Source organism: Phoxinus phoxinus (assembly GCF_949152265.1).
Source record: "Phoxinus phoxinus genome assembly, chromosome: 13".
Taxonomy (NCBI): Eukaryota; Metazoa; Chordata; class Actinopteri; order Cypriniformes; family Leuciscidae; genus Phoxinus; species Phoxinus phoxinus.
Window position 1 is genome coordinate 24,276,829 of NC_136888.1, and position 15,723 is coordinate 24,292,551.

Below are 15,723 nucleotides of genomic sequence, written 5' to 3' on the forward strand. Positions count from 1 at the left end.
AGCTCAGGCTGATCAAAAGGAAGGAGATGTAAACGGAGACCCCGGTGCGGTGCCTCTGAAGGTTTTATGGCTCTTCACACAAACTCAACATGATTTGTGCTTAGGTATTTCTCTTTGAGCATGGACTGAGGAAATTGACTTCGGCGTGACCTTTGTTTTTGTGGGCTCGAATGGGACCAGCAGAAATGAGGCGAGGTTGACTGAAAAGGGAGCTCAACACCAGTTAGGTGCTGCAATAAAAATGATATTCGGATACATAGACACCCCAATGATTACTCTCAGACAAGCTGTAATTTTCAATCTGGATGTGGAATAAGACCCTGCTCTCACTGATTTGTTGGTATACCATTATAAGAACGCAATTGATTTTTACTTGAACAACAAGCTGATTATTATTTTGAAGCCACGAAACATTTGGTTTCGATCACTCTTCCTAATTAAGATGTATAAATACTTGAATCTATACTAGACCTTTAGAAATATGCTTTGGCCAAGCTCTTATCAAGCACCTACACCTACGTAATTATTTGCGCTTATAAACCACCTTTATAATATATACATTATTATATATACAAAATATTTTTTAATCATCTTATTACATTGTAATATAATTTTCTGTCATTTTATTTAACAGGACGGAAGGTTTAAGTGAGACAAATAATAAAAAATAATAATAGTTAACTTCCTAGATGATGCCACTAAGGACTTGCTTTTGATTGCATTACTCTGATTAAAGGTGACAGTAAAGGTAATTATAATATTACAAAATATTTATATTTTAAATAAATGCTATTCTTTTGAACTTTCTATTCATCAAAGAATCCTGAAAAAATTCAATCACGGTGACTGTTTCCACAAAAAATATGAATTATATGACATTTACAATATATTCAAATTGTAATAATATTTCACAATTTTACTGTTTGCTGTATTTTTGACACAATAAATACAGTCTTGATAAGAGCATAAGAGACTTCTTTCAAAAACATTTAAAAAACTCATATTTACAACAAGTAAATAATTAAGGAAAATAAAGAAATAAGCATTCTTATGTTAGTCACAAGGTTTGCTCTGTGCTTGAGAACTCCTTTCAATCCAGTAGTGGAAGTCTATACGTCTATGTGTGTGTGTGTGTGTGCGTGTGTGTGCAGGGAGGAGGGGGCTGACATTCTGAATGATTCATCTCAGAGAGAATATACCTGTCCTGAGTGTAAATTGGCCTTTTGGGGGCTCCATATCATTTAGGCATGCTTCTCACCCCGGGTCAAGCGGCGGCTGGAGCATTGGAGCCTTTTAATAAAACATCTCACAATGTTCGTGCATTAACGCCAAGAGCAGGGGCTTCTGCTACTCGCAAAAAGAGCACGCAGGGAATAGAAAAAAAGAAAACAAACAACAAACAATGGCTGGCTGTTGGCCCTGTCTCCACTGGCAAGATGAAATACAGCAATACAAGTGACGCTCTTTAGAGCTGAGCATCTGCTCCACCTATTTACTGCAGGATGTGATTAAATCAAGAGGAATATGGACAGCAATTCCCCATGTTCATATCTGGCCCATGCGACCGCCGTGCGCTCTGATTTTTAGTTATTGAACTGCATCTTCTTCTACTGAAACAAACAGCCTGACTTGTTCTAAAGGTCAGAAAGAGTGTGAATGGAGATGTACAACTACTGTAAATTACAACTGTGAATAACATTATACACTAACTACAAGGGGTACAAATTTAATAAAATGATTCAAAAGTGGACAAAATTACCCTTAAAATGCAAGTTATACATTTGAAAGGATTTGCTTTGTGCAATTCTGCATTAATTAAAGAGATTATAAGCAGGTCTCATAAGTATGGAGCCCCGGACATGACATGCAGGAGAAAATGTGTATATTTTGGCCGTGAATGAACAATTTGTTCTCTCGTTCTAGCAAATTGTGGCCACAATTTACTTATACAGTACATTCCCTTGTTTTAATTAAATCATGTGCACAATATATACATTTTTTCCCATGTTTTACTAAAATGAGGGAAAAATTATTATATAGTAGGCACAATTTAGTAAAACAAGGGAACGGATTATTATATAGTATTCGATTTACGATTTAATAAGAACGAGGGAATTTTTTTTAAATATTTTGCGCACGGTTTACTTAAATCGAGGGAATGAATTAGTAAATCATGCTGATGTATTTAGCAAGTCGTGGGAACAAATACATATTTTATTTCGTATGTCATGTGCTTGGCTCCCTTCATCAGGCTCCACTTTTCATCCTCACAATGACATGGTTCAAAGAAACATCCCTTGGACATGTGCCAGTGGCACTTTTGTCTTTTTAAATGCTAATCATCCACTTGTCTTCTTTCTGCATTATTCTGTTCTATCATTTTTGCAATTAATGTGTAAACACGGACACAGTGGAGCACCAAGAATGTCTCCTGAAAATGTTAGTCAACGTAGCGTTGCTTTTTTTCTGTGTTAATCATTCAACATGATGGCACACATGTTGTTAATACAGTTTATCTTGTAATAAACTCCAGAACATTCCTTTTGTGAATGAGTAAATGTCACAAATCCAGTCAATGTGTACAGTATGTGTGACCTTGACTGGACACTTTCCATTCAAGCAATGGACACCAGGCAGCAAAGTCTTGCTTACCTGTGATATTGAAGCTGGTTCTGTTGCCTTGGTACACAACAGTATTGTCTTTGTAGAGGATATATTGGGTGATGATGCCGTTGGGTTTGAACGGAGGCTCCCAGTGGACAGACAGAGAGTTGGGGTTGGAGATCGCAGCAGGTGGAGAAACCTCTAGAGGAGCTATTAAAAAAGACAATAATAAAATTATCAAACAGTTAGTTAGTTACTTATTTAGTTAAAGTGAACAATTAATAGAGACATAAATAATAAGCTTTAAAAAAAATAGCACCAAACCCCATATACCCCATATAGACACTGTTTTTCCAACTAGATTAATTATTTTATTTATGTAAAGCACACTTTCCTTCGTCAGCTTTCTCTCCGCATACACACACATAAACACACTCTCTCACACACAGAAACATACAAGAGCACAGAAACTTCCCGAGACTTTATCAATAAAATAGTTTCTCTAGTGAAAAGCTACATGACATTCCTCAGTAGCAATGTTGCTGTTCTTGAAGCAGGTAAACTTACAGCTTTGCTATTACCAATAGAGACGCTGCTGACAAACACTGTTGAGAGACGCACAGAATCCAGTCATTCACACACGCTTAATCAATCTCGCTCTTTCTCTGATAACTGCATTAGTCTGCATATCAATGTCTCAAGCCTCCGTTACTAGCTTTAAAATTACGCTTTGATATGAGATGCGTAAGAATTATTTTTACACACAAAGAGCACTTATAGGATAAAAACCTGACAAGTGTCTTAAAAATAAAACATCTAATCAATGACTCCACGTGTGGTAACCGCAGTATAAGCCGAATAATTGACTCCAGGACACTAAATTATTAGAAAATTTGTTTTCCAAAAATGCAAGGGACCGTTGTCAATTATTCCATACTTATTTAACAGGTTAAATAATAAATAATAAGAACAAAGATTTTACAATGTTTATATAACGGTTTATAATTGATGAAAACATGCAATAAAAAAGATCAATATTTAAGGTTCTGCCCTATTTCTATGTTGTTAATCAAATGAAATACATTGGTGACAAAAAAAAGACTGCCTCAATGAGCAATTTAGGTCAAACATGCTCTGAGCAAGAGTAAGTTGAGAATGAAGTTGCTTCTGTATGTGGCATTAAAACAATGTTAAAAATGTCCCTTATGGAGAATCGATACAGTAATTTGGGTTAGTAATCAAGTTCACATCAGATCGATTTTTTTTCTCACTCCAAGATGACCCTTAATGTCATACTATCCTTTAAACAAGGCTATTTAGCCCAACTTAGATTAAAAAGCGATCTACATTTTTCAACCTCTAGTGCAGAAAAGAGAGAAATCTGACAATTTCGGCCTGAAAGCGAGCTCATTTTATTTGGGACCAGCTCTATTTCTGCATTATCAGACAGAGAAAATAATTGCTGCTGACAATTAATCTGTCTTTATACTTGCTGTTTCATGTAGGAAAAAGGCTCTCGGTCAATAGACATGACATTTTTTTCCCTCCCTGACTGAGGAAGAAGGTTCTTTGTCTTGCCTGTGCGGTCAGACAGATGTGAAGGCAATAAAGAATGAGCCTGGAAGAGTTGAAAGAGAGAGAGAGAAATGATGTTTGCCGCGGTGCGCTCGCGCCACAGGAGCGCGCCTCACTGGATTGAACGAGAACGGTGGAAATGGGCCGCTTGATTCTCGATTTCATACTTTTCGGCTCCACAATCAATTCTTTTTAGCCCAAACTGTCTTTAGATTTACTTCTCTGGTTGAGTGAAATGAAGAAGCTTTCATTAATCTTTCAGATGCCTTACATTAAGACAAGGCTCTCGCATGAACAATGTAACAGCAATTAAAAAGCCCATTAATCTGCATTACAGCTATTAAAGATGCATGTCATTAAAGGGGAGAGGGTTCAATCCCACACTTACCCTGTTCCTAAAACCACTCTCTCCAAAAAAACGGGAATAAGAACGAGACGGGGAAATAAAAAAATAAATAAGACGGAGCAATTACAGCCTGGCATTGCACTTTGTCATCAAATTAGTTTGGAGTTTTCAAGCAAATGGCTCGGCACTATTTGAGCCCCTCTCGTCACTTTTATTACGCATCAAAGAAATGTGGGAGTCAGGACCTTCTAAATGACTTTACCCTCTTGTGGAGTGCTGAAGCCGGTGGCGAGCGGGCTCTCGCTGCACCCGGCCTGAGTGCACGCCGTTAGGGTAATACCGTAGCTGCTAAAAGGAGCCAAGCCACTTAAAGTGCCTGCGAAAGAAGAGAGGAAGAGAACATTTCAGAGAGCAAGAGGCAAATGTCATTCTTTTCTCTTCCATATTTCAAAAAGTGGGCCTCCCCAACTCTGCTTCCTTAAGACTTAATGCAATGGCTTTTCAAACACAGCATAATATAACCATCACTTCTGATAATAGGTCTGGATTTAAAAAGGTCTTTATTATCAAACAGTAATATCTCCTATTAATCAGACGGATGGAAAGTGATGCGGCCTTCGCTATTCAGGATATGGGGCACTAATGACGTTATTTAATGGATAAAGTGGCTGATGCTATTTAAAGGGGGTTTCTTGCATGCTATGAAAGTCACTATCCAGGCCTGCTGTGATCAATATGACTGACTTTAATTCATCGCTCAGTACTTTTACTCATTAGTGGTTGTTTGTGAAGATCTTAAATACGTGGCCTAAGTTCAATAGGGTTTGTTCTCAGCTTGTGCTTCGCTGTTCAGTTTTAAAATCGAATAATAAAAATGTATATTCTTAACAATTAGAAAAAACATGGTTTGTGTCAATCACAATTAAATTTGTACCATGAAATATCAGTTACAGAGTGCATTGACCATCTAGATTAGATTGACCTTTAGAAACCAAACTTTAAAACAATAAATATAGTAAACAACAGTTATGATTTATGACTTGCATCAGAAGGCCCTAGCAAGTGCAGCGTTTAATTCATCTTTAGACTTTAAAACAGGATTTATTTTTTTAATTTGTCATCCAAAAAAAAAGGCAGGATCCATTTAATGGAGTGTATGAGTGAATCTTTGGCTCGCGTCCACTGTATCCATGTAGCAGACAGATTTTGGAAGAGTTGGAAGGTAAACACCCCAGGCGAGCCATAATTGGCCAGGTAAGTGTAACTTTTTTTTTTTTTGTCAGACGTCTTTTAATTCAATTAAGAGCCTGACCTGCTCTCCTCTCGTTACCCACTCATTTGCTTTCGCAGTTTTTATCTGCCTGTGTAATTCTGCTTTTGGTGTCACGACTATCATAAATTAGTGCGGCTTGGGCTTGCGCAGGTTGAAGCGTGCCAAGAACAAGGCAAAAAAAAAGTGTCTTCTTGTTCCGCTTTGCCCGGAGACAACATCTTACCACAGTGATTGGTCATCTGAGAACGTAATCGTTGTTTCAAGATCCTCATTTGTTCTTTGAAGTAATTTCAAGTAACCAAGCAGATTTTCAGTCTATAAACTTGCAATGTCACATAGGGAACACTGTCATGACTACAGATCGTCTGGAGCATTATTGCATTTGGCTTTTAAAGGGATAGCTCACCAAAAAAATACAATTCTGTTATTTACTCACCCTCTTGTCATTCCAAACTTGTATGACTTTATGTCTTACAAAGAATGCGATAAAAGATGTTTAACAAAATGGCTGGGCTGCTATCTTCCATACAATGAATGCCATGCTCCAAAAAGAACAAAAGTGGAACTTGTGCACTATATTCTGAGTCTTCTGAAGCCATGTGATAGCTCAGTGTGAGGAACAAACAAAAAATAAATATCTTTCTTGCTTATTAACTAAAAAAATGCAATTCCATTCATTTAAATTCTATAAAAAACAAACAACTAGGACATTTTGTCGTGAAAAAGAAGTGTGCTTAATAGTATTGAATGTGCACTTGTAGTGTACATCAAATCTTTACATTCAGTACATTTAAAAGTTTTATGTTTTAATAATATTTTGTCAAGATTTAAAAAAGTATACTTACTTTGTTCATTAGCATATAAAGTACTTGATTATAAGTTATTTGATGTTACATTTATAACATATCTGAACTGCTACAACCATATACTCCATTAAGAAGTCTGAGATCAAGCGATAAGAACCTGTTATTAGTCCCACATTCCAGACTCAAACGCAGAGGGGATCGAGCATTCACTGTGGTTGGGTCTCGGCTGTGGAACAATTTGCCCCTAGAAGTTAGGATAGCTTCCGTGATCTCTTTTAAAAACGCACTTGTTTTCCTTGGCCTATAATTAAGGTTGGTTAGTTTTACAATTTCTCCATTGAGTCTGATGCTGTTTTTCCCTTTTTATCTAAGTCTGATACTGCCATTTCTGTTTTATTATTGAGGAGTCTGATACTGTTTTGCCATTTCTGTTTTCTTATTTTTTATTTTAAGACAATGCTTTTGCTACTCCTGTTTAAGGCTGCTCTTAGCTTTGCTGCACTTATCTGTGCTGTGCTGTTATGCATGGTATTATTGTCTCTTAATCTTGTAGTTCTGTAACTTTGGTCAGTCAGTGGCTGTTATAAAATGTGCTATATAAATAAAATGAACATTGAACATTTAAAGTTAATACATTTTAAAGTTACTAAATAACAACATCATTACAAATGTGTAATTAAATACACAAAATATATTTAAATACATGAGAAGTTTCAATAGAAATTACATTAAAGTATATTTTATTTTAGCATAAAATGCTTGTCGGTACATTAAACAGTACTCTTTATCTATATTGCAAAGACAATAGAAGTAATAATTATGAAATTACATACAGCATAAAGATGTACTTATGTCATACGTGGGTCAAAAAACACTTCAACGTTCAACTAATTACTTAAATGACATTATATTACAGTATAACATGCAAATAGGTGCTCAAAAACATTACATTTAGATTGCACTTAAGTAAATTGTTTTGTATTGTATATTATTCCTGTTAAAAGCATCCAAAAGTGTACTTCTATTTCACAAGGAACTCCAAGAAGAAACAAAGTCAGATGGGTTTGGAAACTGATGACATTTTTCATTTACAGATGAACAATTCCTTTAAAGGTGTTTTGGACATTTCCCACAGGTTATGGTCAGGTAAAATAATAGCCAATTCAAAATCAACATCTTATTTATTCCCTTTTTCAAGCTATTAAAATGGTACTGAGGTCTCTGAGAGCCCAAACAGAACATGAGGGCTAAAAGGTTTCAGAGCCAAGCTCCAGGCGGACGGCGTGGCCCTTACCTGTCAGGTGCTGAGAGTGGGGGAAGGTGGCGCTGATGGGGGACGAGAAGGGACGGTCCCGGCTGTACGCTTTCAGTACGTACTTCTCAATTACACCTCTGACCTCAGCTGGCTCCTCCCAGCTCACCTCCACGCTGGAACCATTTACACTCTCAACTCTGGAGGGAGGCAGCACACTTTGTGGAACTGTACAGGAAATAATAGGTGAGAGAGACACACGTGGAGAAGAAAAGCAAGAGAAAGAGAGAGAGAGAGAGAGAGAGAGGCAAAGTAAGGGGGAGGAGAGGAACGAGAGTGTGAGAATCCAATTGGGAAAGAGAGAAAGTGTGTGTCAGGCCAAAGAAAAGCAGCACACACATTTCTCACTTTTAATAGACACAGTAAATCATATCTAACCATTAGCATAAATACAATTTATTAGAGTTGTAACTTTTTCAGCACTGATTTAATATGACTGTACATCCAGCGTTCATTCCGGGCTATATTTCACACCCATCAAGCGACGGCTTGCTTTCTCTTCAGGATTCACATTTTAGGGGGCATAAATAAAACAGTCAAACATATGCAGAAATGCAACAAGCATCATTTATGATGTGTCACGGACTATAGAATCTCTTTAACACTCGTTTATACAGTCAAAACAAGCCAGACAGCAGATGTGTGTAATATATCCACCACTGGAAAGCTGGTCTGACCTATAATGTGGTGTACACAAATTTAAGTAGGAAGTCTTTGCGATTCATCATCTGTACCAACAGGGCTGGTATTAAAAATCACAAGGGTGTTTTTAACCAAATAACACTGCTGTTGAACGGCAGAAAGCAAATGTGTAACTATACAGAGAGCGGAAAAGAAATCTACTTAGACTTTATTCAGAATGAACTGACTAGGAAATAACTATAGCTATTTTAGGAGACTGATTTTGCGGTACTTTTCACGATCCATTCCTGATGGATAAAATCAAGTCCTGTTCAATATTTTTCCTTCATATTCTGTTTCAATTAGAAATGAATTAAAATGGGTTGCAAAAGACAATATACTTATTAGGTGCACTGAAGTTATTGTTAAAATTAATTCATAACCATTAAAACATGTACATGCGTTTCATAGCCCAATTTAGTTTTCGAAGTCGAATTCTATGTTTTGTGCTTAATTACGCACAATTAATTTAATTACATATATTTAAGCACTTAAGCATCATTTTACATATCTGAGCCTCTTCGTTTCAATATGGACACCATCAACCTCCTCTCTCTTTCTCTCTTCCACACACCGTCTTCATCTGTAATAAGGCAGTGTGTGTGATGCATGCTCCTACAGAGAGCTTCACGATAAGCAATCTCCAAGCAGATCTCATCTCCTTGACTGCTACATATATTGTACAGATAAGAATAAAATGGGTTGGCCTGAAAACTATGACACAAACAAATATCAGTGTAGAGCCTGTAGTGCTGGCTAAGTTGTAGGCCTTTTTGTCTTACAGTAGGTGAGGCAGTAAGAGTGTGTTGTGCTCTGTATAAATGACAGTAAAATATGAATAGTAGCCAGAATGCACTACATTTTTGTGAAACTGTAATTATTGAGCAAAACTATACTATAAATTGTACATTATGCATTCAAAGGTTTGGGGTTGGTATGATTTTTTCAATATTTTTGTAAGAAGTCTCTTACGCTCACCAAGGCGGCATTTGTTTGATCAAAAATACAGTAAAAATGTGAATATTGTGAAATTGAATTATTACAATTTAAAATTATTTTCTATTGTAATATATTTTGAAATGGAATTTATTCATGTGATGGCAAATCTGAATTTTCAACATCATAACTCCAGTCTTCAGTGTCATATGATCCTTTAGAAATCATTCTAATACGGTGATTTGATACTCAGGGAACATTTCTTCTTCTTATTATCCCTATTATTATATTGAAAACAGTTGTGCTGCTTAATATTTTTGTGGAAACCATAATACAAGATTCTTTCACGAATAGAAAACAGCAACATTTATTTGAAATAGAAATCTTTAGTAACATTGTAATTGCTAATAACTGTCACTTCTGATCAATTTAATGCATCCTTGCTGAATAAAAGTATTAAAAGTACTTAAAAAAAAAACATCTTACTGACCCAAACCTTTGAACCGGCAGTAGTGTATATATTATCTCTTTAGGATAAGTGCATACATGTACATCAGACTGTAGGATTCTACCAGTGAGATACAAAGCCAAACTACTGCTATTTGACTACTGGCACCTGTCCTACCTGTCTCTCTGCTGCGTCCCCGCTGCCACGGCCCTGCTGTCCAACCTCCTTCTCCCAATGCTATTACTCTGTACAAATACTCTGTATAAAAAGAGAGAGACATTTTTTTTTTTTTTTAAGAAATGTGCTTTCTGAAGACAATTCAATATAAAAAACAGCTTGATGTATTGACAATTTGAGTTATTTCAGTGAATATATATATATATATATATATATATATATATATATATGTCTGTTGAGCAAACGCAAAAACGGTTTCTCGCTTCATCTCCATCACTCACTAGAGAGGTACCTCGGCTATATTTGTCCGTGTGCATTAGCTAAGGTGCAGTTCTCAACAGTTTTTCAGTATTGCTGATGAAGGGGACTGTTTTAGATATGACCTCTCTTGTGACCCTGGTGTCATGTCTGCGTCCATTGCTGGACTGAACATATTATGTTGTTCTTCTGTTTGGTCTTTACAATAACAAAACTCCAAGCAGAAAGGACAAATCAGGCCAAACAATCGCCTGACACAGAGGCAAGGCAGGCAACACGAGGCCAAAATAGCTGCGGGTCAATGAGGCTTGGCTACTGCGCTGGTGGGGATTGTGCTTGCGAAAAGGGGTTGGATGCTGCTTTTACCCGTGAAGGGCTGCAGTGTCAGGTCCTCTGTGCTCCTGTCTCTGCCCGTGTACACCAGAATGGAGTCGTTTCCCCTGCAGTTAACGCTGGTGTCAGCTGACAGGCATCCATCCAGATTGACTCTGACAGCGCTGCTGGACACGGCCGCCAAGCTTACGACAGGCCCGCGTGCGAATCTAACATGCCTGATGCAGCCGCCAAAACCTGCAGAGCAGCACAGAAGAGAATGAAAGAGAGACAAAGAGAGAAGGAGAGACAAAGAGAGAAAGATGTTTGAGTCACATTCTGAACTGGTCTAATGTGTCTGAAACAATAAAAACTGTCAGTAAACTCCAGATAGACTGAGTACATGAACATTTTTATCAGTTATGACATTTTGAAACCATGATTCTATAACAAAATGGGTCCAATGTTTTGTTATTTCCTGTTAACCTATAGGTCCATTATCAGAGAAATATCTTCGAAATGTATTATGAGAGGTGACTTATATATATTTGTATATGTATGTATATATATTTTTTTCATGGTGATGTGAGGCTTGCATGTACAGCTGTTTGGCCAAGTACAATGCCAAGTGTCAGATGGAGTGGAGTAAAGCATGGACTCTGGAGCAGTGGAAAGTATTCTGTGAAGTGACGAATCACACTTCTCTGTTTGGCAGTCTGATAGGCAAGTCTGCGTTTGAATGTTACCTGTCTGACTGTTTGTTGTGGAAGAACTTGACTGGCCTGCACAGAGCCATCTAACACTTTGGGATGAACTGGAACGGCGATTGCGAGCCTGGCCTTCTCGTTTAACATCAGTGCCTGACCTCACAAATGCTCCACTGGATGAATGGCCAAAAATTCCCACATATACAAATAAACCTGCAAGTGTCTCACCGTGCAGAAGGCTGTGTTTGTTCAGTGCTGGGTGCACTACTCCAGGTGGGACTCCCCCTACATAGAGGGGAGAGCTGATGGTCAGAGGGCCACCCGTGCCCTTCCTTTCCTGTTCATATACGTCATTGAGGCCAGCGCTCGCTAACAGGCCTCTCTTCAGCACACTCAAAGTGTTCCAGCCCCCGTCACAGTAGGACAGGCCCACCCATACGCTCAACTCTGCCGTCTGATCACCCCAACGCAGCAGCCAGAAGAGAACTCCACCCTGCAGCTCCGCCTGAATGACACACACAACTGTTACAATGAGGTCTTGAAACACTACATATTAATTTCAGCTTATTTGTGTAATATATGACATGATTATTAAAATTAATTCATTTAAATACTAGCAGAAGCCTTCAACATTGAGGTGGTACTTGAATTGCTCCAACAACAGTTTTAAGCACAGGTCAAGAAGCTATTTTTTGTTAATTATTTATAATTTATTGCACTAAATTAAGTGATATTTAATTAATCATTAAACTGATAGCCCTAATGTTTAGATTTAAGCAAACTTACCAAAATGAAATCCTTCCCATCTACATCATAGGCGAACAATAGTAGTGCATTGAGCTGGTCTGTTTTAAACTCAAATGATATTTCGAAATAATCTCCACCGGTGAATATTTCAGGCTTGACCTTCAAAAACCCTGAATATAAAACAGAAATAGATTTGTAAGGAAAAATCAAAATTAACATCACATATAATCAGACCACGTGAAAGAAGTTTAAATCAGGTAGTACCATGTCCTAGGAAGTAGGCCCCATCTTCAGAGACAGCAGGACAGCCCTCCCAGCTGTCATAGGTCTCATGTTTTTCTTGTGCTGATTCCCAGTCCAGAGGCTCCCATACTTCAGGAGTGCCACTGGATTTCTGCACCATCACATCCCTCAGACAACCAGCAAACCCATGTTGCACCAGCTGGGCTTGACCTGTATACATATAACAAGTACTTGCAGTACTTACTTTTTTACTGTCAGTTATCAGGACATTCAGAGATAAATTACCAGTGTCTTGTCTAAGAAGGGTGAAATTCTCTGGAATCCCTCCTATGAAGACGCCCGTATTCTGACCGATGATGGTGCTGCCACTTGTAGCTGATGCCGATCCTGTTGGAGGAAACAATGTGAGCATGTGCCAATGCGAAATCAATACAATAATGTTCTTCTGAGACTGTTCCTGGCTGCTCTAATAATCAGAGCAGGGCACAGGAGTATTTGAACAACTGCATTGTTATATTTCAATGGTTTCAGTTGGTGCTTTAGAGCAGATAAAGTCATATTACTCTAAAAAAGTGTCTGAGATAAAGCAACCCTCCCTCTGGTGGGAAGATTCCCCTGAGACCGCTTTGAGACAGGAAGAGGGAGACTCCGCTTCACACCACCAGTCTTAATTGAAATGTAAGTTCAGGAAAGGAGAGGCTTCTTTGGCCTAATTATTCTAATCACACAATGAATGGCAACGATTAACCTTGATAATTCCTTTGCTTGAAATCTGTTCAAGTCGGGCTGTTCAAGTTTACAGGCACTGAATAACCGAACAGGACAGAAGTGAGGGTGCAGGGCTGGCCTATGAATATCATATGTGTGTGCGTCATTACCGCTGTATTGATTGTCGACAATGATTGTTCCCACGGCCTGCTTCCTTGTAGCGATCAGGTGGTGCCACTGGTTGTCATTATAGCGTCTACCTCCATCGTTGCGAGGGCTGAGGGCCACGGCTGAGGCCTAGCATCAAACGCTGAGGGTTAATCACTCGCTCATCATGAACACACCGCACACACTGCACAAATGATGGCTGATCAGCAGCTTTAGGAAGAGGAGACATTCCCCTCCCTGTGCTGCAGCAGAGCTTAGGAGGTAAAAATGCATGTACATAAACTAATGCAGTGTAAACACTTTCAATACAAACAGGAATATATAAGGAATGTAAAATGATTTGAAGTGAAAAGAAAATCATATAACTATATATTTTTGTAAACTAGAAAAGCAGTTTGTCAGGAGAAACTTTGAATAATGGCAGAGACTTGTTTGGAAGTTTAAAAAGTAAAAAAAAAAATGAAACAGAGAGATAGGTAGAAATATAGAATACTAGAACCCTAGAATATTGTAATGCTAGATAGATAAAATGACCGACCAACAGACAGATTAGATTAGGATAGAAAATTTCCCAGAATTAATCATAAATTCCTGTTCCTTCTTGTAACTTCTTGTTATGGTCAATTCCATCCAACTCATGAAATCAAGGAGTCAGTTCTTGAATTCTGTGATACTGTGATATTACAAAAGTTCTTGATAAAATTTCAAGACTGTCAAGTAAAACCATTTCAGAAATCAGAACTTCTGTGATTAAAATGAGGTTCAAGCTCAATAAAAGCGAAATGCCATAACAGGCAGGCACAGTTTATAGGTAATGATTCACCAACAACTGATCACACTGATATATTCCCAGAGTTAACTTTGACCATTTGCTCTTCTATATCTGGGTTTGTAGAGGAGAAGTTGGAGAAGTCGAAAAAGTAGCACCAGAATCCCTCTTGGCACCAAACTCAAGGCGCTAAGGAATTCTGCCCAGAGATAGGACATTCCCCAAAAGCAGTAAATTTCATGGGCTGGCACCATCAACATAAGATGGGGTTATTGTCCTGCTAAAATATGACATCATTCAGGTTCATACACTTAACGGCCTGACTGAGTGCTCTGCAGTGAAAGCACAGAGACACAAAGTATCGCATCTCCTCTTTGTGATGAAGATTTAATGATCAAATCAATATGTGTGTGGATGCTGAGGAAAGTCAGCCCTGTGATATGCTTACTGCAGAGAGAGCGAGAGAGAGAGAGAGAGAGAGAGAGAGAGAGAGAGAGAGAGAGAGAGAGAGAGAGAGAGAGAGAGAGAGAGAGAGAGAGAGAGAGAGAGAGAGAGAGAGAGAGAGAGAGAGAGAAGAAATAGCTTTAGGGAGAAGCCAGGACAGACACAACACTGCATTCCTATCCCTCCTCCCTTTGAAAGTATTCAGTGGGGCTTCTTTACGATGAGAGATCAATTCTGTCACAACAACTAAAAGCCTTCCTGAATAATATCATCTGCCAGCCGTTAACAGCTAACTTTAATTATTCCAGGCCAAAATGTGTTTACTGAATGTGTTTATTTCAGATGTTTGAAGACAAAAAAAAAATCGTATCAGTCTTGTTCATTGGGAGGCAGACTCATAAACGACATCACAACCTAAGCATCTGATGTAATGTATTCAAGTTTCAGCCATGTGCTGTAAACATCAGCTAGGGAGTCCTAATGACTGAACCCCAAACGATCAGTCACAGCAATCATCAATTTTAAGAAAACATTGCAGCAATGCTAGAGGATATTTACACCACATATCATCTACTTGCATAAATTAATTGCTGATTAAGCTCATGAATTATCAACTAGATCTTGTTTCAAGGGATTTTTTTTTTTTTTTTACAAAAACATTCAAATACTTTTGAAATTTGCTTAAAGAAATGGCTCATCCCAAATGTTTTTATTTTGTCATAATTTAGTCACCCTCATGTCTTTCCAAAATGTTTTCTTCTTCTTCCGTGGAGCACAAAAGGAGACATTAAGAATCCACTGGTCCTTTTCCTTTTTGTAATTACAAAGAATGGGCCCTTAAACTTTAAAAAGCACTGTAAAAGTACTCATTCAAAGTGTACAACACAATATATAAAAGTCACATAATAGTTCGTTCTGTCTGAGACACTGACTGAAATTTGTGCCATTATTCACGGAAAATCTTCTTCAGTAGGTTGTTCGACCACTGCGACCGGTTCATTGCGACGATGACTTGAACTCCATAACTGGATCAATCTTAAACAAATCAGTCAGATCAAATTTGTGGATCGTAAGAGTAATTCATCGGAAATATCCTACACAAGAGAGCGATTTGTTCATTTGTACAGAGTAAGGGGAGATTTTAACACTTTCCCCGCCATTGACGGAAATGTACAGCTTTCCAAGTTTTCACTGTTATACGGTAGGGGG

General features: G+C 38.0%; 1 protein-coding gene across 1 annotated transcript in view; it reads right to left on the reverse strand.

Annotated features, from left to right (window-relative positions):
• The window catches only part of ush2a (Usher syndrome 2A (autosomal recessive, mild)), a 207,058-nt gene that overhangs the window by 122,712 nt on the left and 68,623 nt on the right, over positions 1-15,723 (reverse strand). Inside the window, exons 23-32 of the mRNA XM_079632841.1 lie at positions 13,304-13,430; positions 12,711-12,812; positions 12,447-12,635; positions 12,222-12,352; positions 11,664-11,940; positions 10,783-10,986; positions 10,159-10,239; positions 7,899-8,084; positions 4,788-4,901; positions 2,653-2,814 (exon numbers count right to left, since the gene is read on the reverse strand). Coding sequence (XP_079488967.1) covers positions 2,653-2,814; positions 4,788-4,901; positions 7,899-8,084; positions 10,159-10,239; positions 10,783-10,986; positions 11,664-11,940; positions 12,222-12,352; positions 12,447-12,635; positions 12,711-12,812; positions 13,304-13,430 — 1,573 coding nt within the window. The remainder of the gene's footprint in view (positions 1-2,652; positions 2,815-4,787; positions 4,902-7,898; positions 8,085-10,158; positions 10,240-10,782; positions 10,987-11,663; positions 11,941-12,221; positions 12,353-12,446; positions 12,636-12,710; positions 12,813-13,303; positions 13,431-15,723) is intronic.